The sequence below is a fragment of the Scyliorhinus canicula genome, chromosome 1 (genome assembly GCF_902713615.1).
Source record: "Scyliorhinus canicula chromosome 1, sScyCan1.1, whole genome shotgun sequence".
Lineage (NCBI taxonomy): Eukaryota > Metazoa > Chordata > Chondrichthyes > Carcharhiniformes > Scyliorhinidae > Scyliorhinus > Scyliorhinus canicula.
In genome coordinates, this window is record NC_052146.1 from 298547518 (window position 1) to 298573868 (window position 26351).

The 26351-nt window shown below is 44.7% G+C and overlaps 1 protein-coding gene across 5 annotated transcripts in view; it reads right to left on the bottom strand.

Annotated features, from left to right (window-relative positions):
• The window catches only part of map3k21 (mitogen-activated protein kinase kinase kinase 21), a 120049-nt gene that overhangs the window by 11755 nt on the left and 81943 nt on the right, over positions 1-26351 (bottom strand). For 4 of the 5 annotated variants that reach the window (XM_038816064.1, XM_038816043.1, XM_038816083.1 and 1 more), the window contains exons 2-9: positions 19459-19639; positions 18476-18624; positions 14715-14890; positions 10266-10506; positions 8517-8639; positions 4580-4702; positions 2872-3025; positions 198-298 (exon numbers count right to left, since the gene is read on the bottom strand). In XM_038816064.1, the coding sequence (XP_038671992.1) occupies positions 198-298; positions 2872-3025; positions 4580-4702; positions 8517-8639; positions 10266-10506; positions 14715-14890; positions 18476-18624; positions 19459-19639 (1248 nt within the window). The remainder of the gene's footprint in view (positions 1-197; positions 299-2871; positions 3026-4579; positions 4703-8516; positions 8640-10265; positions 10507-14714; positions 14891-18475; positions 18625-19458; positions 19640-26351) is intronic. The other variant, XM_038816054.1, reaches the window with a different exon arrangement.

Here is a 26351-nt window from a genome sequence, read left to right on the forward strand (position 1 = left end):
TAACAGTGGCTATGCTTCAAAGGTTGGCTGTAAAGCACTTTGAGACATCCGCTGCTGGTGAAAAGTGCTATATATATGCAAGGATTCTCACTGTCACATCTATGGATCATAAGGTTCCTTTACCAGCTTAGAGTAGCTAGTTAAAACTGCACATGGAATGTAAAACACTGAACAGAGGTAAAGGTAAAAATTCATACCTTGGTCTGGAACGTTTGCAAAAACTGAGGTTAGAGGTAAAGTTGGAGTCTTCAATAAACTTGTAGACCATGGATTGTTTCCATCTGACAAAGGCCTTGTCCTAAAATTGTAAACAAAAATCATTTTTTAATCTTCTTATTCCTCATTGTCTTCTACATTTCTCCCCACTAGTGTCCCAGTGTACACCATGAAAGAGGAGGTCATACAGGCCCAGGCCTGTTGTCACAGCCATTCACGGGAGCAGTGGGAAGAGGATAAACAAAGCCTATTAGTTACCTGCAGACACAATCAGGAGCTGGAATGGATCGGAGGGGAATTGGGAGCTGTGGAAGAGGGCAAATTGAAGCCCAGGCTCGGGGCCTATCACTTACCTGCAGAAAGAGATGAAGCATGGGCGGGTCTGAAAGCAAATGGTAACAGTGGAGTGGGGATAAATTCCTCCTCACTCAGTCTAAAATGGCCTACTACTTATTCTGAGACTGTGTTTCCCGGTTCTAGAACTCCAGCCAGACAAAATATACGGACATACACATTGGGGCAGGAATAGGCCACTTGGCCCTTCAAGTCTGCTCTGCCATTCAATAAGATCATGGCTCATCTGACGGTAACTCCCATCTATTCCTGATAGCCTTTCACCCCTTTGTGAAGAATCCATTTATCTCTGCCTTGAAAACATTCAAAGACTCTGCTTCCATTACCTTTTGAAGAAGAGAGTTCCAGAGACTCTTCACCCTAAATACTCACCTGTCGTAAATGGACCCCTTATTTTCAAACAGTTCTAGATTCTCTCACAGGAGGAAGCATCCTCTTCATACCCACCCTTGTCAAGACCCCTCAGGATCTTGTATGTTTCAATCAAGTCACCCCTGACTCTTCTACATTGCAACAGGTATAAGCGTTGCCTGTCTAATTTCTCCTCTAAGACAACCTGCCGATTTCTGGTATTATTTCCTGCATCTACCCTGTTAAGCCCTGTAAGAATTTTGTTTGGTTCAATGCGATTGCCTCTCATTCTTTTAAACTCTACAAAATACAGGCCCGGCTTCATCAGTCTCTCCTTGCAGGATAATCCTGCCATCAGTCTGGTGAACCTTTATAGCACTAGCTCTATGGCAAGTATAATCCTTCCTCGGGTAAGGAGACAAAAACAGTGCGCAATATCCGTGTACAGTTTCATCAAGGCGATACACAACTGCAGCAAGACTTATTTGCTCCTGTGAATGACCTACTCCTGTGCTATAACCATTCTATGATTCTCCACATCCTTATCGGAGAAACAACATTGCATCATAAAGGAAAATTGTGTGTTCTTCAACAATTGAGTTAGTGCTGGTTGACTTCAGAGTGAATTACCTGCAGGCTTGCATGCCATGAACATTTCTTCACTCTCCCAGTTAGTTATTACAGTTCCACAGCACAACAGGGCCAGGATAACCCACCCTGGATACCATTACAAGTTTTTAAAAAAATCCTCTCACCTGTCAAACTTTTCCTTTCCCATCCTCATCACCTGAAGGTGTTCCACAAAAACCCTATGGTGTCTAACTCAAGTGATCATTCGCATATTAACCAGACGTGACCCTTAACAGATGGATGTTGGGGGGGCATCACTGCTCAGTCTCATCTAACCCTTGCCCAATAGCAAATGCAGAATGCCAGGCAGATTTGCAATGGGAAGTTTCACGAATTTCTCTCTTTTCTTTTTATAAACACAGGGCTGCTGGAACCAAATTTAATAATAAAATCCTAGAATAACATAGAACATGCAGTGCAAAAGGAGGCCATTCAGCCCATCGAGTCTGCACCGACCCTTAAGCCCTCACTTTCACCCTATCCCCGTAACCCAATAACCCCTCCTAACCTTTTTGGTCACTATGGGCAATTTACCATGGCCAATCCCCCTAACCTGCACGTATTTGGACTGTGGGAGGAAACCGGAGCACCCGGAGGACACGGGGAGAACATGCAAGCTCCGCACAGACAGTGACCCAGCGGGGAATCGAACCTGGGAGCCTGGCGCTGTGAGGCCACAGTGCTAGCCATTTGTGCTACCGTGCTGCTAACACAACTGAGCGAGGCCATCTGATCCATTATAGTGATGCCAGCTGTTTTGTACAGCTGTCCAAATAATCCCAGTCTCCAACTCCTTACCCAGCAAATGGTCCTCTTACCACCCCGCCAATGATCACCAGTTAATTCAGGAAACTGGAGATCCAACTTGGAGCTATCCTGCTCTCGTCAGCTCACTGACTCAGTCTTTAATCAGCCGAGGACGATGTGCCAAGAGATTGGGGGGGGGGTCGTCGCTGAAAAGTGCGTTATCATCAGGCAAGTGTGGATTCAGGCACAACTGTAATGCCCTCCACAGTCAATCTGGAAATAAAACTGGTCTTGGTGACCATGGCAACTTATCTTTGATTGTTGTAAAGTTGTAAAAACTCATCTGGTTCACTAATGTCCTTTAGGAGAAGGAAATCTGCCGTCCTTACCCGGTCTGGCCTACACGGGACTCAAAACCCACAGCAATGTGATTTACCTTGAACTGCCCTCTGAAATGGCCTAGAAAGCCATACAGTTCAAGGCCAATTAGGGATAGGTAACAAAGACTGAAAGAATTGAACCCAACCATAATATCTGTGACTGGGGAAAAAAGGTCCATTTAGCAGTACTCACCGTTCCTCACAACTGGCTCGCTCCTTGGTTTGCATAGAACTAGGTCCCCAAGTCCGCCCCTTTTTTCTGCAAGCTTTCTGCACCTCCTCGTCATAATCTTCCTGTCGATAAATGGTGCTCTTACCCCAGGTTCTATTGCTCTCATCAAGGGTAACTATACAAAACAGAGTAAGAACATTAAATGTGTTAGAAGTGTGTGAAGAATGTGAAATGACCCCCTGAAGAGTCACAGGAATCGTCACGAAAGAGAAAATGCTGGAAAATCTCAGCAGGTCTGGCAGCATCTGAAGGGAGGGAAAAGAGCTGATGTTTCGAGTCCGATGACTCTTGGCCAGATCTTTTCTCTCCCTACAGATGCTGCCAGACCTGCTGAGATTTTCTCTTTGGTTTCAGATTCCAGCGTCCGCAGTCATTTGCTTTTTTGCACAGGAATTGTCAAGTAGATTTTAAATTAAATAAAAAGCAAAAAGGCTCAAAGACAGCCAGGCGACACAGAGAGCACAGATGATTTAGACCACAGAATCCCAGCAACAACAACAAAAAAGATCCTAAAAGTGAAAACATTTTGCTTCAATGGGTGCCAAAAAGACCAAGAGCCGAGGAGGAACAGCCAAATTGTAGTAGCAACCAAATGGTCAGGAGCAGAACCCGCAACAAGAGGAAAAGATGGATCAATTGACAGATGCCTGCCCACAGGCAGATTTAATCTTAAATGCACTGTTCAGTGGTGACTGCCTACAGTCAAGGCTGTCAAAATATAAAAGCATTCACTTCAAAAGAAGTGAAGTCAAGAATAAAGAAAGGTCAGTTCGTTCAACCCTTTAGTCTTGTATTAACTTTCAGCGCGGTATGTAATTGGACTTTGATTAACCCTGGTGATTTTCATCTCTATTAACCTGCTTGGTAGATCATTTCAAACTTTCATCGCTTTTCAAAGGGGCTGGGAAAAAAAGCGACCGGCTATAATCTAAATCTATTACAACGATCAGGCCATGTGAAGGTATCGCGGAGCAAATGCGAGATGAATTTAAATTCAAACTTCAGTCATTAATATTGACAACGTTTTGTTTTGTTACAATTTTCCTCATGTGGATAGTTGCTAGTCATGCTTGAATTCGCGGGTTGGGTGTGCATACATAGTAAGCTCAACTGCCATCGATACCAACTTATCAGATAGTCAGCTACTTTTTTTTATTCGTTCATGAGATGTGGGCTTCGCAGACTAAGCCAGCATTTATTGCCCGCCCCTAATTGCCCTTGAGGGGGCAGTTAAGAGTCAACCACATTGCTGTGGGTCCAGAGTCACATATAGGTCAGACCAGGTAAGGATGGCAGATTTCCTTCCCTAAAGGACATCCGTGAACCAGATGGGGTTTTATGACAATCGGCAATGGTTTCATGGTCATCATTAGACTTCTAATATTAGAATTCAAATTTCGCCGGTGGGATTTGATCCTGGTTCCCCAGAGCAATGGAAATAGAAATTGAAAGATATATAAAAACGGATTGACAATTCAGTCTCACCCATTTTACATTAGCATACAGTCAAAATTATTCCCACAGTCTGTAAAGTGAATGCTCAGACATATCAGAAAAATTATATAACTGGAGGAATTGGTTTCAATGCTTTAGGAGGGACACCACTGAACACTGCATTATGGAGAACAAAGATGCATTGCTTCCTGATGATTTAACACAAAAGCCTTGCCTTTTGTCTTAGCCCTACTGAGGGGTTTGCTTGTATATTCACTTGCGATATCCACATCCTGCTGGTATACATATATGCTGTTGCGGTGGCCGCTGGAATTGGCAGCGTCTGTTTTGGAGCTCACTGAGGAAAGTAAACAAAATGGGGGAGGATGGTGGAGGGGTAAAAGCTGTCTGTTTTAGTTTAAGTACAATTATTTTTGAAGCTCTGTTATTTGTGTGCAGAATTAAATTTACAATAACCACTTGGATCAGACACAATACTGCACTGGGGCGATGGTGCTGAACTCGGAATTCAGAGAGCCTGACTAATATTCTGGGACATGGGCTCAAATCCCACCATGCAGCTGGTGGAATTGAATAAATCAGGAATATAAAGCTCGTCTCAGTAATGGTGACCATAAACAATTTAAAAATCCACGTGGTTCATTAATATTCTCCACTTGCCTGGATGATGAGGGCAGAGTCAATAAAACTCAAGGAGCTTGACACCACCCATTGGCACCCCATCCACCACGGACACGCAGTGGCAGCAGTGTGTACAATCTTTTAGATGCACTGCAGCAACTCACCAAGGCTCATGCGACAGCACCGTCCAAACCCGCGGCCTCCATTCACCAAGAAGGACAAAGGCAGCAGGTGTATGGGAACACTGCCGCCTGCAGGTTCCCCTCCAAGCCACACACCACCCTGACTTGGAACTACATTGCCGTTCCTTCACTGTCGCTGGGTCAAAATTCTGGAACTCCCTCCCTAACAGCACTGTGAGTGTACCTATGTCACATGGACTGAAAGTGGCTCATCGCCACCTTTTCAAGGGCAGTTAATGGGCAATAAATGCTGGCCTAGACAATAATGCCCACACCCGATGAAAGAATTTTAAAAAAATCTGCCATCCTTACCTGGTCTGGCCTGCTCCAGACCCACAATAATGTGATTGACTCTTAATTGACCTCTGAAATAGCCTAGCGAGCTAGGGAATGGCAACAAATGCCAACTTTGCCAGCAATACCATGAAAAAAATGAGTTGGCAACTGGTATTATGTAGGACCTACCACAATTCTGGGGATTTCTGTTCGCAATAACAGTTATGAGGAAATAATCTCTCAGCAAGCAGAGCGTGCATGGTTAGAGGGCTATAAAGATCTACAACTTTCCTTCACAGTTTGTAGAAAGTCAAGATTGACAGGATCCGAACAGCCGGAATGTGGCGACTAGGGGCTTTTCACAGTAACTTCATTGAAGCCTACTTGTGACAATAAGTGATTATTATTATTATCTGTACCCAGAGGACAAACAAAGTTGTTTATTTCTCTGTAAATCCACCTCTTAGAAAAACTACTTTTGTCAAAGATTTGCGCCTGGCTAATCTGTGCCAATTGTGTCCCCATCTCTGAGGTTCTGACTATAATGCCACAGGCACCAATAGTTTCCTGCTGCTTCGAAGCTTATTGGGCCTGTAACATACATTCCAGTGGCAGCATTTAGTGATGGAAGCCTAGCCCAATTCTCACCCTGCTGCATTGAGTTTGCAGAAGAGGCAAGTGTCATTCTTGCCCTGGGTGACTTCTCTGTTGCCCTAGTTCGAGGGCAGAGGACAATTTGACCTTCCATCAGGCTGAGATCATCTTAATCCACACAGATGTAAACAGAAACACCCTGATCCAGAAGTCGGGACATCAGATGCTGTTTTTTACCCAGTTGACCATTAGCTCTAAATACCTCTGACATCCAAGTTCCCGTGTGTTGGTTCATTTTGTTCCTGGTGTTGGTATAGCACCAGAACTTTTTTCTTTTCTTCTTTAAAAAAAAATTAAGTACCCAATTCATTTTTTCCTAATTAAGAAGCAATTTAGCGTGGCCAATCCACCTACCCTGCATATCTTTTGGGTTGTGGGGGCGAAACCCACGCAAACATGGGGAAAATGTGCAAACTCCACACGGACAGTGACCCAGAGCCGGGATAGAACCTGGGACCTCGGCGCTGTGAGGCAGCAGTGCTAAACACTGCACCACCGTGCTGCCCGGTATAGCACCAGAACTAAGAATCTGATCAAGTATGTGCCTAATGCTGGACGAGGATGTGCAATATCTAAATCAAAATGCCATTTCCCTGGCCAAATGAGCTGTAGAGAATGCGGAATGTTTGCATTTTCCCCACGATATCTAAACTCAGTTTCTGAACTAGCCTCAAATTCTAGGCTTTCTCCCTGGAAGAGGCAGAGCTGAAGGCCTCTTTGCATTGGGAAGAATTAAATTGGGGCTGTCAGTGGGATGGCCCTTCCAATGGATTAGGCGATTAGACTAGCATATTGTAAAATACCCGATTCGTAGGTATATCGGATTAATCTCATATGATTACGGTTTTCTTTTTAAAACTTGCAAATGGCTTGTAGATTTTAATTTAGCTATAAATGATGAAATTATTCAAGTTGACCATTCCTAAAATGCTTAGGGTTCAATGTGTCAGGATACAATTTGTAGCTTGTTGCAAGTGCAGGATATGTAGCCCTTGTGTTCTGACTTATTTGTACCCATGGGGCCAAGATAGCAATAGGAAGCAGGGCAATGAGCCATGGTGATTAGTTACATGCCAGGATGGTAATCAAGTTGGCATCTGATATTTTGTAGGAACCACCACAATTCTGGGGATTTTGTTCACAATAACTGTCATCAGGAAATAATGATTCAGGAAGCATAGCGTGTATGACTAGATACCTATAAAAGATTTCAGCTTTCCTTCACAGTTTGTGGTGATAGTCTAGATTGAAAGGATCAACAAACATCTCTACTCAGAAGAAAAGCAAAGTGAATGAATCTATTTCTATATCTACCACTTACAAACATGGCATTTTCAAAGACTTTCCAGAATCCAATAAAGATACTACATTACATATTTGGTATTAGATTCAAAAGAAATTCCGACCCGAATTATTTTGGTAAGGCCAAGCACAGTTGAAAATGAGACTATGGCATAAACAGCCCAGGAAAAGTGTTAAGTTGTGAGAAAAGTTCAAACGTGCTGTAGATGTCAAAACCAGAATCTGTCATCAAAAGGATGCCGACATGAGTTATCAACCAGAGACGAACCGGAACTTGTTCAGTCACAGCAGGACTTGTGGTCAAAGTGACACAGGCAAAAATATTTAATAAAATTAATTTGACACTAAAAACAAAAGGAAAGTCCATCACCAAACTGGTACTGAGATTGTAAAGTAGTTAACTGCACTATTTTAGGGGAATGGTGTACAAGATTATGAGGGGCATGAACAGGGTGGATAGGGAGCAACTGTTCCCCTTAGTTGAAGGGTCAGTTACAAGCTCAAGATGAGGGGCAGGTTTAGGGGAGATTTTTGGAAAACCTTTTTACCCAGAGAGTGATGACAGTCTGGAATGCACTGCCTGGGAGGGTGGTAGAGGCCTCACATTCTTTAAAAAGTACCTGGATGAGCACTTGGCACGTCATAACATTCAAGGCCAAGTGCTGGCCAATGGGATTAGGTAGGCAGGTCAGGGCCTTTCGCGCGTCGGTGCAGACTCGATGGGCCGAAGGGCCTCGTCTGCCCAGTGGTATTCTGTGATTCTGAGCCTTTTTGAAAAAGTCAAGACTACTACAAGAACTGAAAAGCAAGATTTTGATGCAGAATAAGAAGCTGAAGAAAAGTGCCTGCACAAAAACAAAGGCACGCATTCACTAAACGTTATTTGGACACCCTGGGCGTACCTACACCAGATGGACTTGCAGAATGTGCAATAAATACTGGCCATGCCAGTGTCACCCACAAACTTTGAGTAAAAAAAGATCCTGCCCCTCAAATGCTGTAAATTGCATTTGGAGGATAAATAACCGAATAAAGAATCATATTTCAATCAATGCTCTTTCACGTGCCTTAATTGGCAAACACAGGATTAAATGATGGAACTAGCACTGCACTTACGCTGTATAGCTCTTAGTCGTGGGATGATGGTGGGGCTGCTTGGTGGGCTGTAGCTGCTGCCATTCAAGCTTTTCCGCTTGTCGAGAGTTGGAGAGGCTTGAACAGTGATCTTGTGCTGAAAATCTAAAAATGTAAAATAATTGAAATGTCACAATGCACACTGAACATGGTCCACCACAGTTAGAAGTCCTGATTCACAATATTACTGGGATGAAATGAGTCAGGACTTGGAGCAACAATTTGCTAAGAGGATCAATTAATATAGGCAATGCCTAATCAATCTTCTCAAATCCTTCAAAGAACAGATTGTTAAGGAAATGCAGTGGATGTGGTTAATGAAACTATTAAGCTTAATTTCTAAAGTTATTGAATTGACAAGTCGGGAATTATGCTAAACCTGCATTGAGCTTTGGTTAAACCACACTTATAGAGTACTGTGTGCAGTTCCAGCTGCCAAATTATATAAAGCACTGGAGAAGGTGCCGAGGATATTTACAAGGGCAATACCTGAATTGTAGGGGTATTCACATCAGTAAAGCATCGAAAGGCTGGATCCCCTTTTTCTGGAAAAAAAGGCAGCTGAGGAGGGGTGTACCTCATAGAGGTTTTTAAAATGATGAAAGGTTTTGACAGAGCAAACACAGAGAGAATGTTTCCTCTTGTGGGGAGGATCATAACATCAGAGGCCATCAATAAGATAAGTCACCAAGAAACTGGGCAGCAGGGTAGCATGGTGGTTAGCATAAATGCTTCACAGCTCCAGGGTCCCAGGTTCGATTCCCGGCTGGGTCACTGTCTGTGTGGAGTCTGCACGTCCTCCCCGTGTGTGCGTGGGTTTCCTCCGGGTGCTCCGGTTTCCTCCCACAGTCCAAAGCTGTGCGGGTTAGGTGGATTGGCCATGCTAAATTGCCCGTAGTGTCCTAATAAAAGTAAGGTTAAGGGGGGGGTTGTTGGGTTACGGGTATAGGGTGGATACGTGGGTTTGAGTAGGGTGATCATGGCTCGGCACAACATTGAGGGCCGAAGGGCCTGTTCTGTGCTGTACTGTTCTATGTCTATCTAAATCTAATTGGGAGTTCAGAAGAAATTTCTTCACCCAGGAGTGAGAATGTGACTTTCGCTACCACAGAGTGGTTGAGGCAAATAGCATTGATGCCTTCATGGGGAAGCTAGGCAAGCACATAATGGAGAAGGGATTAGAGGCTTACAATGGTGGAGTTGGGTGCGGAAAGATGGCAGGAGGCTCAGGTGGAGCATAAACACCAGATAGGGCTAGTTGGACCAAATGGACTATGCACCATATATCCTATGCACCATATATCATAGGCAAGGTACCCACATAAGAGACTTATGATGAGGAAAACGAACGTTGCTACCAGGACAGATGGTGAGAGGACCAAAAGTAAAGGGAAGGCTAAAAGGATGGTAAAGGTGCTATTAATGCCGGACATTATTCATGCAGAAGGCAAGAGAGTGATAGCAGGTGAATTTGACTGCTGGGGCATCACAGGACCATACTGTCCTCACCCAACACAAAAAAGTACTTTCCAGTCGGGATCACGCTAGTGATTCAGTCCATGCACAGAGAGATTCAACTCTGCACAGACCAAAAATTGGACCTTAAAACGTTTTATTTAAATATGTTTCTTAATATACATCGTGTTTCTTAATATTACATCAGTCTGAAATTTTGTGACTTGAGTATTCCCCTGTTTGTACACCCAGACATCTTAGTTTCTAATTCCATACCTGAAGGCAAACTGATTCGGTTTCCATCTTTTAACTTTAGCCGGTTTTTCTTGAACTTGCCTTTTCTTTTCTTCACTTTTGGTTTCTCTTGATTCAGCTGAAAGATGAGAATGTTCAGCTCACGCTCCAGCACATCAATCTCCCGTTCTGCCAGCTGCTGTTCCCGTCGCTTCAACAGCTCCTCGTGGGACTTCTGCTGTAGCTCCGCTCTTGTCAGCTCCTCCTCGCGTGATCGCAACTCCTAGGAAGCACAAGAGGACAAAGCTAAAGGGACGATTGCCAGGTCTGGGATTGGTTGCAACCAGGTCACAGCAAAACTCAAGTCAGTGAGAATGAACATTAAAATCATCAATCTTGGGCGGCACGGTGACTCAGTGGTTAGCACTGCAGCCTCCCGGTGCCAAGGACCCAGGTTCGATCCGGGCCTCGAGTCACTGTCCGTGTGGAGTTTGCACATTCTCCCCGAATCTGCGTGGGTCTCACCCCCACAAACCCAAAAAGATGTGCAGGATAGGTGAATTGGCAATGCTAAATTGTCTGTTCATTGGAAAAAATGAATTGGACACATGTTTAAGATGTTGTTGCATTTTTAATTTGCACTTTGGACAACAGCTCAAAAGTCATTATTTTCAGTCCTGATTCTATTCCATAAATCCATGCTAATTCAATAATGTATTTAACTTAAATTAACATCCCAAGGTGCTTTATGTAATAAAACAGATACCCAGCCAAGGGAGATATCTGGAAGAAGGAGCACACGTTTGGTTACAGGTGGCCTTTCTGTTGGGTCTTGAGAGGAGAGGATGGTGAAGAAGTGGGGAGGTTTTTGGAAGGACATCTCAGAATGTGTGGAGCTTTGGCAGCTGAAGGCACTGTTATCAGCATGTGGTGAAAATAGTTGGGCAGTTGTGCCATGAGGTCAGAGGCAGAGGAGCAAGATTTTGTGAATGGGTGCTATGAATGCGGGTAGAACTTTCAGAGATAGAGTGCGAGACCATAAAGGGATTTATATTAGGATGCGGATTTTAAATTAGATCCATTGCCATAACACAGGGTGGGGCAGTACCCAAAACTCTCAAATATGACAACAGCCCAAGTGTTTGCAATATTTATAACAGTTATGTCACTGGACATATTTAATATTTTGATATTAACAAACAACAAATTGTACTAACCTATTTCTTCTACAATATTAATTCATTTCTTCAAATTTGTCCCACTAGTGACAAGCGAAGCGATTCTCCACAACCACGATGGGTGGGAGAGTAGCGGGAGGTCTGCTCCCGCACCTCCCGCTATCCCCTCCCCCCCCCCCCCCCCCCCCCCCCCAAAATGGTGTGTCCGGTTTTACGACACGCCGCTCGGAGAAACGCGGGCCGCCGTTTTTTACGGCGGCCCGCGATTCTCCGACCCGGATGGGCCGAGCAGCCTGCTGTTCCCGACCTGTTCACGACGGCGGCAACCACACCTGGTCACTGCCGTTGTCAACATGGCGCGCCAGGTAAGTGTGGGGCCTAGGGGGGGCGGATCGGGGGTCAAGCACCACGACCATGCTCGGGAGGGGACTGACCCGCGATCGGTGCCCACCGATCGTCGGGGCGGCGTCTCAAGGGGACGCACTCTTTCCCCTCCGCCGCCCCGCAAGATCAAGCCGCCACATCTTGCGGGGCGGCTGAGGGGAAAGACGGCAACCGTGCATGCGCGGGTTTGAGCTGTCCAACCCGCGCATGCACGGCTTACGTCATTAGGCTCCGCTGCGGGGTCATTCTTGGCGCGCCAGGCCTTGGAGCCAGGGACAAGGCCCGGCCGCCGAGCTTCCCGGTACAGCCTGCCTATCCCCCTGGGTAGAGGAGAATAGGGGGCCGGGAGAGGCTTCCGACGCCGTCGTGAACCTCTCCAGGTTTCACGACGGCGTCGGGCCTTGCGGAGAATTCCGCCCAAGATCTTTAGTCACTACTTGACCTAGTATTATACAGGTCAAAATGCTCCCTCCAGAGAAGATTATTTTCATAGAATCATAGAAATTACAGTGCAGAAGGAGGCCATTCGGCCCATCAAGTCTGCACCGCATCTTTGCTGAATCCTCTTTTGATCCCGATACCCAAGCCCACATCTCCACCCTATCCCCATAACCCAGTAATCCCACCCAACACTAAGGGCAATTTTGAACACTAAGGGCAATTTAGCATGGCCAATGCACCCAACCTGCACATCTTTGGACTGTGGGAGGAAACCGGAGCACCTGGAGGAAACCCACGCACACACGGGGAGAGCGTGCAGACTCCACACAGGCAGTGAATCAAGCCGGGAATCGAACCTGGGACCCTGGAGCTGTGAAGCAATTGTGCTAACCACCATGCTACCGTGCTGCCCAAAATATAAATATAAAGTTTGAAATATAAAAAACTAAAATGAGCGTGAAGCAAATGGTTACAGATCTCCCACTGGTGGCTTTAATGAGTTTAATGAGTTCATAGCATCAAGTGATCTATCTCCTAAATCTAGTGGCAAGTACTACACAGTTCAAGAGAATTGTATGAAGACTTTCTCTGTCTACAATTACACTTTAATCAAATCATGGTGACTTCAATTTTCCAAACATCTCAGTCATTGTGAAATTAGAATCAGTCAAACACCAAGTGTTGACCTCAATAAAATTTAATCCACACTTGGAGAATTACTCACGAGAATCAAGAGTAAATTTCACACAGCATATCATATGGATGACAGTCATTTCAGACAGCCATGATTTTGAGATGCCGGTGTTAGACTGGGGTGGGCACAGTAAGAAGTCTTACAACACCAGGTTAAAGCCCAACAGGTTTATTTGGAATCACGAGCTTTCGGAGCACTGCTCCTTCTTCAGGTGACAAAAGCTTGTGATTCCAAATAAACCTGTTGGACTTTAACCTGATTTCAGACAGCAGCAGTGACTTGAGTGACAATGATACAGTATGGACAGGAAAAACAAAGTTGTCAAATGTATATGGCACCAACTGGGTGGCACGGTAGCACTGTTACTTCACAGCTCCAGGGTCGCAGGTTCGATTCCCGGCTTGGGTCAATGTCTGTGCGGAGTCTGCACATTCTCCCAGAGCCTGCGTGGGTTTCCTCTGGGTGCTCCGGTTTCCTCCCACAAGTCCCGAAAGACATGCTGTTAGGTAATTTGAACATTCGGAATTCTCCCTCTGTGTACCCGAACAGGCGCCGGAGTGTGGTGACTGGGGGATTTTCACAGTAACTTCATTGCAGTGTTAATGCAAGCCTACTTGTGACAATAATAAAGATTATTCTAAAAGCCCAATTATACAGTCTTACATCTTTTTACACCAGGAATGACTCTGCAGTGAAGCGACTGTGAAACATTTTGAGTTGTAGCATCCTGCCACGTTCATCTTCATGACATGACGGGACATATGCTGAATCCTCTTTTGATCCCCATTCCCAAATTACAACCTGGGCTTCAAAGATAGGCCACAAACAAGGGAGGATAGGCATTTTCTAACTACTGTGTTTATTTTGGAATTGGGAGTTGTCAGCCATTGCCTTCAAAATAAGATTTAAGGATCCCAAGCATCAGTGTTTTCAGGATATAGGCTCCCAAATGTTATGTTATTCCCCATGCTATTAGAGGGCACATTTTAACATTACAGGTTATGTCCTAGCAATGGTTTTCAGATTATACAGCACACAGATTACACTATAACCAGATATAGATTTCTTCCTACTTTAAATGATCAAAAAGTAATTACTGAATCCACACACTGTTCCAACACATCACAACTATAAACAGGATAGTTAATGTTTCTGGCCAGTAAAGGACAATCATGCTTCAGTGAGTTATTTTTAAAATAAAGGGGCAGCATGTGGCGCAGTGGTTAGCACTGGAACTGCGGCGCTGAGGACCCGGGTTTGAATCCCAGCCCTGGGTCACTGTCCGTGTGGAGTTTGCACATTCTCCCCGTGTTTGCGTGGGTTTCACCCCCACAACCCAAAGATGTGCAGGCTAGGTGGATTGGCCACGCTAAATTGCCCCTTAATTGGAAAAGAAAAATAATTGGCTACCCAAAATTTATATTTTTAAAAATTAAAAAATTAAGCTCCTCATTTTTCCAACAAGAGGTGACTAACCAGTTTTTCTTTGTTTTGTTGGTGCTAGCTGTGGAACTAACATTGGACAGGACACCGGGAAAATGCTCTTTTTAAATGGGACGTCTCATAATGTACATAAATATCCACCTCAATGGAACAGGCAGAAAGTGCCTCAGACACTCATTAAAGAAAAGCACGTCTGACATTACAGTCAGTTTCTCTCAGCAGCTACTCTAGAACGTCAATCAATATCTGTTCCAGCTTTGCCTTACGACTTGAGCAAAAAACATCTAAGGTAACACAATTTTAACATTGTACCAAGTACATTCGAAGCGGTAAAGAGAAAAAAACACTCACTTTTTCCTTTGTCCTCAACTCATTAAACATTTGCTGTATTTCCATTTTCCAATCATCTTGCATGGAATGAAAGGATTCTTGGGGTAAATCAGTGATGACTGTTGTCTCGATAGCAGTGAGCTGCTCCAAAATGGTCGCAAAATTTGGACGAATGTGAGGATCCTGGTCCCAACATTCTGAAAGGTTCAACAGGATTATTAAAACAAAAACTTGAATCTATTGTTTTCTTTCCTGAATTGTCTCCCCTTCCCGACTGGAAGCATCAACTCTTCCTTGAGTTGGGCTCCACGGCCAATGGCACCCCTCTAGGACCTGCGCTACATGGCCACTTCATATCTGAAGCTAGACAGTGCTCATTAAACCTGGACAGCATAACAACATGGCCTAAATCTCCCAAAGACTCACTGGAAAACAATCAGGAGTAATAATCCTAGCTATCTCTCTTTTTCGCTTTAGTCCAAAAATATATTTTATTCATGAAATTTGTAAAGGTGCATTTTAGTGGTGGTGGGGCTGGTGATCCTTGGTGGACAGTAGTGTGTTTGCAGCAGCTGAATTAATTGGTCACTAATGCGTCACTCAGCACTTAGTCCCGCATCTCGAATTGGGTCAGCCAGCAACAATCAAGGCCAGCTCCTTCCTCTGGAATACCAGCTTGGAGGTCTACTGTAGCTTTCTAACTGCTGTCTGAGTCAGAACTGCTGCAGCACCGACCATGACTGAACCCCAGTTCCTTTTGTTCTGAATAACTTGGTAGCAGTCCAAGAGAATTAAGAGTTGTTCCGCTTTACAAGAAGAGTTCAGAAAAATACATGTTCACGAAATTAGAAACGCAGAAAATATTGCAATCGTTTGTACATTAAAAGATTGACAACTATAGTTCCCTTTTTTTTGCCATCTTGTGTAATGTGATTCATCCTGGAGAAGGACAAAATTCAAGGTCTGGTGTGTATTGGGTAGCTGATCACAGCTGGGCAGTAAATCTGAACGTAGTAACCGTGAGTTAGGGTGTATGGGGGTGAAAAAATAGCAAATCTTCACTCCTGATCCCTATTTAGCCCTGCTTTCCACGAGTGTCACTGTGCAACATCGGAAGAGGACCAAATATGCTTGACTGGGATTCCCCCACCTCCATACATTAATCGCCAAGAATAATGGCCACTTGAACAAAGAACTGAGGGCTTGCTTCACCCATAGAACTATATGCCAGCAAGAAGTCAATGTCTAAGTTTGTGCCAATCTGGAGTTGGATTACCATGCAGTCTTTGATCAAGCTAGGAAGACGGCAGAATTAAAAAAAAAAACACAAGCAGAAATTGCTGCATACTCTTTTAACTCGACTGCAAAATGATAAACTGAGTACAGTAACCAAGTTAAACAATTAATTTTATCAAAAAACCCCAAACAATTGAAGAGACTCAGATGATGTGCCAAGGTCCACAGTGCAGGCATCACCAAGACAGAGAAAACAAGGTGAACAACATCTAATAATAATAATAATAATTGCTTATTGTCACAAGTAGGCTTCAATGAAGTTACTGTGAAAAGCCCCTAGTCGCCACATTCTGGCGCCTGTTCGGGGAGGCCGGTACGGGAATTTAACCCGCACTGCTGGCATTATTCTGCATTACAAGCCAGCTGTCTTAGCCCACTGTGCTAAACCAGCCCCTCATCTTCCAGTTAGGCACGCTACAGCCTTCCGAGTCTCAACATCAAATTCAACAACTTCAGATGATTAGGTCTACCCCACCTCGACTCATTTGTTTCATCCCATTTCATTTTAACTGGCTTTTACCATTTCTTTCTTTCTTGTCTTTCCCTATATATATTCCCCCCCATCTTATCCCCCTTTTCCTTACCTTTTCTCGCCTTTGCTTCCCCATTCCCCTCACATCTACATCTGTCACAGTTTAGCCGGTGCAGACTCGATGGGCCGAATGGCCTCCTTCTGCACTGTAAATTCTATGATAAGTTTACTCTCTGATGTTAGTTTCTCTGCTGTTTGGCCTTTCACACCTTTTGTTCTCTGGGGCATGCCATTAGCACTCTGTTCCCTTGGTTTCTGTGGCTATTAGCGCTCTGTTCCGTTGGTTTCTGTGGGTGTGACTCATCTTTCATTCCCTCACTCCACAGTATAAATATTTCCCACTTTCTATGACTTTGAGCTTTGACAAAGGGTCACCTGGACTTGAAACGTTAGCTCATTTCTCTCCCTACAGATGCTGCCAGAACTGCTGAGATTTTCCAGCATTTTCTCTTTGGTTTCAGATTCCAGCATCCGCAGTAATTTGCTTTTGAACAAGGTGAATCAGTCAGTATTATTACTTGTGCACAGGACAAATACAAGGGACACCAACCAGGCTATCCTATTAGATTTGGCAATGCCAATGAAGCGACTGCCCCAGAGGTACATATTTACCCATCACTCCCATTACACACAGGTTGCCATATTTTACTATCCCCAATATATGAAGTACTGATCCCATTCTTGGCAAAATTACTTCTACACTTGCCAACGGTTAAGGTGCAATTTCAACGTGTGATCTTTCAGCTGTGCTCATGTCTTGAATTTCTTGGACCAGTCACAAGGTCAAGTCTACTCCCCAAGAGCAATAAAGTTAATTAACCATGGTATAAAAGCAGAGAGAATTTGAATTAGAAAGACCCATCCAGAACATTACCCTGTGATTAATAGTTTTCCCCCTTTACAAGTTAACAACAAAGAAATGTTATTGGAACATAGGGCTTGAAAGGAGTAGGCCATTCATCCCCTTGAGCCTGCTCCACCATTCAATAAGATTGTGGCTAATCTGTCATTGTCCCAACTCTACTTTCCCACCTGCACCCCCATAACCCTCAGCTCCCTTATCAAAAATCAGGGGCAGCACGGTGGCACAGTGGTTAACACTGCTGCCTCCGGCGCTGAGGACCCAGGTTTGAATCCCGGCCCTGGGTCACTTTGTGTGGAGTTTTCACATTCTCCCCGTGTCTGCGTGCGTTTCACCCCCACAACCCAAAGATGTGCAGGATAGGTGGATTGGCCATGTTAAATTGCCCCTTGATTGGAAAAAATAATTGGGTACTCTAAATTTTTTTATTTTTTTAAATCTGTGCAACTCTTACCTTGCACAAATTCAAGGCCCTGCTCTCTGGGGAAGAGAATTCTACAGAGTAATGACCCTCAGGTAAAAGATTTCTCCTCATCATCACCTTAATCAGTAGACTTCTTATTCTTAAACTGTGTCGCCTAGTTTTAGTCTCTCGGTTTTAGATCCTCCCGGTATCTACCCTACCAAGTCCTATGAAGAAGAAACAGGATAAACTACTGCCACCGTTCATATAAAAAGGTTTCTATTGTTAAGGAAGTTGCAGCATGAAAATTACATTGCATTTAATAAGTTGATGTAAGCCGGTGGCAGAGTAGATTGGCTTATTTTGTGCCAATGCGGAGTTGCACAATACCAGAGAGACCACAACCCTTCAGGCGAGGTGAACTTACTGAAGTCTTTCTTCTCATCTACTGCAGCAACACAACACCATATTCAATCAGCTTGGTACGTGAATGCTTCAAGAACACTGGCTACCAGCATTTTACAGAACGTGAATATGAATTCAGCAGGTAATATATACTATAAAACTATACAGCAGGTTTTCACTCGTGAATCAAAGTAACTGACCTCAAATAATTCACAGAATGAAACATTAGCCACAAATAAGGTCTATCCTTTCAAAAAGTTCACTTTGCAAAACCCCTTACTTACCTTCCATTAGTTTGGTGAATGGTTCAGGACACGTAGACGGAATAGGAAGGGTTAACTTGTTGACAGCTACTCCATAAGCTACCGCAAGGCCATCAATCCCACGATAAGGGACTTCTCCAGTCAGTAACTCCCAAAGCAACACACCATAGCTGCAACCAAAGGAGGTGACACCAAACCCATTAAACATTGACAGGAGGTACATAGGAACAGGAGGAGGCCATTCTGCCTATAAGCCCATTTCTGCATTCCATCAAATCATGGCTAAACTGTACCTCAACTTTATTTATCCACCTTTACAGTATCCCTTACCGAACAAAAAAAATCTATCAATCTTCATCTTGATACACAGCCTTTTGGGGGGAGAAAACTCTGGATTGTGTGTGAAAAAGTGCATCCTGAATTCAGCCCTGAACAGCTCTCATATGGCCCATTGCTCCGGGTTTTCCCAGGGGAAACTCTCTTTGCATCTACCTTGGGGGAAGGCAGGAAAGTGGAGTTAAGGCCACAATCAAATCAGTCGCTCTTATTGAACAGCGGAGCAGGCTCGATGGACCAGTGTTGCTCCTATATATGATTTTCTATTAATTTTGTTTTTATTATTTATGATAGATCAAAGCTGCATACTGGCTCAAATTAATTCTATGTTCACAACAACAGCGTAAAGTTCTCTGTAATTGCAGCATCTGCGAAACCAGTGACCTCAACCACCTCGAAGGACAGCAGACCACCTCTCAGTTCCCCTCCTGGCTCAGAAATATATCGCCGTTCTTCACTGCCACTGGATCAGAATTCCGGATCTCCCTCCCTAACCAGCACCGTGGGGGTAACCGAGTAATATGGACTGCAGCGGTTCAAGGTAGCTCAGCACCACCGTCTCGGGATGGGCAGTAAAATGCTGGCCTCGACAAGTGTCACTCACATCCCCCGAATGCGTTTAAAAATAATTCCAAGTATAGTGTCAGACAGTTCAACAGCATATCTACCTCCAAACATCACTGCCTTTGGAAAACATAGATGACTTGATAACCTCCGGTGCCATCCAAGCATAGGTTCCCGCAGCACTCATCTTGGTCGTTTTGTGCCACTCCCTGGCCAAGCCAAAGTCCGTGATCTTCAGCGTCTTGTTAGCGATATCATCATTTTCAATCTTCTCAAGTAACAAAACTGGGGAGGCAAAAATATGAAGGGCAACGTAAACATCACTGTGGAAACATTTAACCTGGCTGAGAATTTGAAATGTAAAGCCTGTCTGCACACTATTCAAGGTCGCACGCTGTTTGTGTAGTCTCACGTTAAAATTGGTCTCAAATGTTTAGGCTAATGTGTATTCTGCAAAAGCCAAAGCCTGTACTGATCCCCAACCCAGTTCCATAAACAATTGACCTGGCCATTAGGTGTAATTAACTTAATGGATTTTCAGGACAAGTCCTTTACGGACAGTAGTAAAGGAGAAAGGTGTGGTTTTCCCCAAGGTGATAGACGCCTGGGTCAGGTACAACCTTCTGGGTATTCAACCCACGTGCTCGCCTGGGTCTAGACAATGAATGTCAACACCGTGATCGTGGGCAACATCAAAGGTGTACTTAATCCTGCCCTCATCTGTTGGACACACATCAATACCTTCCAGCTGATCTCACTGGAGAGCAATCTGGAGCAGGAATCTTTTATTATGTTTGCCCTCCCTGACCTTGGCCAGAGGGGGGCCAACTGTAGCGCTCCAAAAAGGAACTTCTGGTCTCCACAGCTTTGCTGAATCCTGAGAGAACGAAAAGAAATGACCGCATTGAATGCAGATTTCAGCAGCCTATCTAGCCTCAGGAAGAAATGGTTTAATTCTCAATTTATAATCCCATTGCAGTATTCGCCACAATCACCAAGACTAATGTGTTTAACAACAGGATACTTCTTTGAACATCAGGTGACATTATACACAACAGGAACCAGTTGCAAGTCTGGCTCATACTGTAATGGATGTTACTATCAAAATGAAGTCCGAACTGAAGTTGAACCAGAGGGCACCAAGACAGAACAGTCTGCATGAATTGGTAAAGATAATGCAGCCTCCAGTGCAGGCATAAATACCACAAAAAAATCAACCCCAATCCACAAGCACTGTGCAAAGATACACAGACTGCATTAAAAGAAAATTGCATACAAATACTTGAAAATTGAATTTAAAGGTAAACACCCATGGAAATGAATTTCTACTTGGCTTGCTGAACACTTCAACTTAAAACACTGGAGCAAGATCGCAAGGCCCAAGTTCCTTGGAGTTCACCTGAAGTACCACAATTCTAACAACAGAAATAAAATTCTCTAGAGTTTCAAAACTGAGATGCCAATTGACATTCACAGAATTGGCAGCTTAAAAACATGTTCAAGGGTAAAATGCACCTCCTCGCACTCCTGATAAGAGTGCAATCTGTCAACATCAGAAACAAACAATTTAATCTCCCATTTTTAATCAATCTTCCCAGATCAATGCTGCTCTCAGCTCCCATTTATCGATGTTTGAACTGCAAACAACGGCTGTATTGTAACACTTATCTGGGGACTCAAAGCCATTAAGGCGAGCTTCGAATGCTATCCCAGCAGTTTGTTGAATCAGAAAATATTTGGTTAATAGTTAGAAACCAATGCCAGTTGATCACAAGAGGATGATAGTGAATCACTGATAATTTGGGGACATACTCTAGAAATTATCACGTATCGCCACTTATTCTTAGGGGGAACAGGGAAACACTTTTAATTTTGCTCTGGATTTTGGGAGAATGATACGAATGCAGAACCTGTACTCAATCTTCTGTTTGGTTCTTTAGGTTGATTTTGGAAACAGGGAGCCAGTCCTCCTTTTGCCGAAATCACTCTTCCAACTGGTCTGTCAGGCAGTGCAGGCACAAGTCAGGAGAAAGTAATTGGTCTACTTTAAAGTACAGTAAGAAGTCTTACAACACCAGGTTAAAGTCCAACAGGTTTGTTTCAAACACGAGCTTCGGAGCACTGCTCCTTCCTCAGGTGAGTCACCTGAGGAAGGAGCAGTGCTCCGAAAGCTCGTGTTTGAAACAAACCTGTTGGACTTTAACCTGGTGTTGTAAGACTTCTTACTGTGCTCACCCCAGTCCAACGCCGGCATCTCCACATCATACTTTAAAGGAAGATGTTTTCCTTGTGAAAAAGTATTGGCGCAAGGCCAGAGACATCATTGAGGCCATATAAGTCACAGAATACCGACAGTGCAGAAGGAGGCCATTCAGCCCATCAAATCTGCACCGGCCCTTGGAAAGAGCACCCTACTAAAGCCCATGCCTCCACCTGAACCCAGTAGCGCTACCTAATCTTTTGGGCAATTTAGCACGGCCAATCCACCTAAACAGCACATCTGTGGACTGTGGGAGGATTCCGGAGGAAGCCCACGCAGACACGGGGAGAATGTGCAAACCCCACACGGTCACCCAAGGCTGGAATTGAACTCAGGTCCCTGGAGCGATGAGGCAACAGTGCTAACCACTGTGCCACCATATTTCCCTCCCCCATCATACTGGCCATATTGATTTGAGGCAGCAGTGCTAACCACTGTGCCACCGTACAGCCCATACGGCCATATTGATTTGAGACCGCAGAGCTAACCACTGTGCCATGGTGCGCCCAAACCGGCCATGTTGATTTGATTCCTAAATTTATACATAAGGAATGTGGATTTAGACAAGGTAACTGAAGAGCTTCTGCTTTTCTTCCCCTCCTTTGCCTACAAGGAGTTGATTTATTCGAAGATTATTTGGGTCAAAGTCCACAAAATGTTAACTGACACAAGGCAAGTCACAAAAAATTCCTTTCTTCCGTAATAATCCCCACGTCCCTCTTTTCTGATTCAGATCATTAATTGGAGCCTGAACATCATTGACTGGGGAACTCTGCTCAGTATTTCCTTCACCTTGGCATCACTCTATTAAAATCCTTTGCTCAATTTCACTGCGTGCCCAAGCTCAATTGTTTCAACTTTCAGTTTCACAATCGAGAGAGCGCGAGTAAAGGCTCTGAATGGAAGGAGGTCACTTTTCAAGTCAACATGGTTGAGCGTTAGACGGCTGTGTTCTCAAGTTCAAGATTTCCGCACATTAACTCGCGATAACACTTCAGTACAGTACTGAAGTGCTGCATTGTCACAGATGCCACTGTTGAGATGAATTGCCAAACCAAGGTCCTGTTTGAATGTTGTTAAAAACTCCACGGCATTTTTCAAATATGAGGAGCTTTCCCTGTGCACTGAACAACATTCCTCCCTCATGCATCAGAAAAATAGATTAATTATCAGGTCATTTATCGCAATACCATTTATTGGAATTGCGTATGCAAATTGGCTGCTAGCCTGCCTACCACAATGACGTTGCTCATCAGAACAACTCATTGGGTGTGAATGGTTCGAGTGGCCCGAGAACTTGAATGGTGCTTTATAAATGAAAGGTTTTATCTATATTGTACTTTGCACTCGAAACCTACATACTTAAAATCAAAACAGTTTAGCTAATCCTTCATTTCATTTGTTGTTCTCTGCAGAAACTGACAGTTGTGTTTATCTACACAATACCAAATGCACTTTGGAAAGCAATTAATTCAGTGGCAAGTTCTTTGGGAGGCGAGAAGGAATTTTATAGATGATAATTCTGACATTGATGTGGTGAAAATGCAGAACGGTACAAGCATCTGCAATACTGCCTTTCGCAGACTGGGGGCAGCACAGGCACACTGTTTGATTTCAGTTTAATTGAAAAGATATCCAAAAGAAAGTGCTCTGAAGAACATACAACAAAGGGACAGAACACCCCTGCCGTCAAGAAGCAGAACAAGGAAGCTGTTATAAATGTACATTTAGGAGGAAAAAAGCAGAGAACTTGGGTTACCATTTCAGTAGGATTCTTGGTCAGAACATGACAGATGCAGAAGGGCTTGCTATATTTCCAACATTTTGCATCAGGTTTTCAGATTGTGGTGTTCTGCTGTAACTCCCCCTCGCTCCCCCCACCTCAGATGTTGAGAACAACTTTGCAACAAAAATGTCATTTGGCTCACATTACAGCCATGTCATTAACTTTGGATTACGGGTGCCCATAGTGAAACTATTCCCAATTATTTAATATCCTTCAATAGTTAAATGGTCTCTCACTAATACTAGAAGATTATATAGCCTGTATGGGGGAAAGAGAGGAGGAAAACATCTCCCACTCATTCCAGATGTGCAAATTGCTTCCCTGATCAATGACACCAGTGCTTCATGCCATAAGGTGCTTAGCTCAGTTTGTACACAAACACTAACTGACTCTGCATTTAGATTCAAGAGTCACCAGGGCATCGAGGTCTGGGTGGTCCAGTTTGTTTAGATACTGACCTTGCCACCCCCTTCAGTTTAAATTCAGTCCAGAATAGTGGAAAGAAAGTTCAGATCGCAGGGACTACACACTGTAACATGCCCGTGAACATTGAAAACCTCAGGATGAATTTGATCTCTTCCTTTTTTATAAATTGAGTCCCCAATTCTTTTTTCTTTCCAATTAAGGGGCAATTTAGCGTGGCCAATCGACCTACACTGCACATCCTTTTTGGTGTGCGGGGGGGGGGGGGGGGGGGGGGGGGGGGGGGGGGGCTACCAGACAGGGGGAGAATGTGCAAATACCACATGGACAGCGATCCAGGGCCGGGAATGAGCCCGGGACCTCGGCGCCGTGTTAACCACGCCGCCACCCCGGAATGTATTTTATTTTTAATTTGAGAAAGCCTTTTAAAAACATGTAGGCAGGTATATACAAATAATTTCTGCTCTTTCCGTAGTACCTTGCTAAAATGATTTTCCACCCTGGTTTTATCTCCTTTTTGGTTCAAGTTGCAGTCCTTAGCTTTTCAAGATAATGTCATTTTGGCAACATTTCAGATTAAACCAACCCAAACTAGTGGCAGTTGCTCACAATTAGTAATTTGACATTTCTCTTGATAATAGATGATAAATTCTATCAGTTCCTCTTCATCAGCGCTACATTAGATTCCTCGGCAACCAAAAATTAATCCCAAGTGGGAGAGGGCCAAATGTTTGGCCAGCTGCACATTCCACAAGCCCTTTTATCTTGTACTCTTAAAAGGTGTTCCTCAATGGAGATGAAGTTCAGCAAAAACCTTCTGAGCTAAATGTCAAATTTATCAGGACAGGAGGACGGCATCATCAGCTCATCATGTTACTGGCAGTCCCAAAGGGGGTTTCATCCCATTTTCCAGAACCCTTCCCTTCTTTACCAAACACTAAACCTTTTTATAAAGCCATTGTGGATTCTGCCTCCGCCACTTTTTCTGGCAAAGGTTTCTACGTTCTGACAGCACTTTGCGAGAAAATAAAATTCTCAAAATCTCTCTTCTTGCTCCTTTTATGATCAGGAATTAATGCCCTCGAGACGCCCGGTGGCCGCCATGAGCTAAGTGGCCACACAAAAGGTGGCTCCCATCAGGAAACTCATTTTTGGACTTTTATGACCTGATGAACAGGCACCAACCTGACCCCCCTCCCCCCCCCCAACACCACCACCTGGGTTGATGGAAAGGGTGGAGCGGCAGCTGGAGGCCCAGGCACCTGGGTTGATGGACAGGGTGGAGCGGCAGCTGGAGGCCCAGGCCCCTGGGTTGATGGACAGGGTGGAGCGGCAGCTGGAGGCCCAGGCACCTGGGTTGATGGACAGGGTGGAGCGGCAGCTGGAGGCCCAGGCACCTGGGTTGATGGACAGGGTGGAGCGGCAGCTGGAGGCCCAGGCCCCTGGGTTGATGGACAGGGTGGAGCGGCAGCTGGAGGCCCAGGCACCTGGGTTGATGGACAGGGTGGAGCGGCAGCTGGAGGCCCAGGCACCTGGGTTGATGGACAGGGTGGAGCGACAGCTGGAGGCCCAGGCACCTAGGTTGATGGACAGGGTGGAGCGGCAGCTGGAGGCCCAGGCACCTGGGTTGATGGACAGGGTGGAGCGGCAGCTGGAGGCCCAGGCACCTGGGTTGATGGACAGGGTGGAGCTGGAGGCCCAGGAGGCAACAATCCGAGAAATGGAGAAAGCAGCCATGAAGCAGGAAGAACGAATTGCCTCGCTAGAGGCTGAAGGAACGATGCCAGCGCCGACCCAAAAAATCCTGAAGTCCAGTTTGGACGACCAGGAGAACCGCTCTTGGCACCAGAACCTCCGGATTGTCAGGCTACCAGAGGAGGGCAAGAGCCCAGAACCACCGGGGGCGCTAACTGTCAGACTCCACAGGTACCAAGACAAGGAACGTACCGTAAGGTGGGCAAAAGCCACGCGGACCTGGGCTGGGAGTGACACTTCATTCATGTCTACCAGGACATTGGGGCTGACTTGGCTAAACACCAAGCAATATTTAACAAAGCTAAGACCGCATTCTTCAAAAGCAAAGTACGATTCGGTATGCTGTAACTGGTGAAACCTTGGACATAATGGTCCATTAAAAAAAAACATGCCGGAGGACGCCAGCAGCTTTTTTCAAAAGAATGGACGAAAGATCTAAGCTTGGGGGGGGGGGGGGGGGGGGGGGGGGGGGGGGGGCTTCAGCTGCCTGAAAAAACATGGGAACTAATACAGCAGCGTGCTACAGATTCAGCAGTAACTTCATTGCAGTGTTAGTGTAAACCTACTTGTGACAATAAAGATGATTAATTATTAATTAAAACTCAATGATAGGGTTGAACAAACTTTGGCTCAGTTGGTAATGGTTCATGGTATTTGAGTTGCTCCACACAAAGAGGGCGCTTCAGACAATGGCCACATTAAGTGTATGAAGCTTTGCTGGTGGCATCCTCATTCTTGGAGGTGCTGCTGCAATAGCCCACCTGTCTGAGATG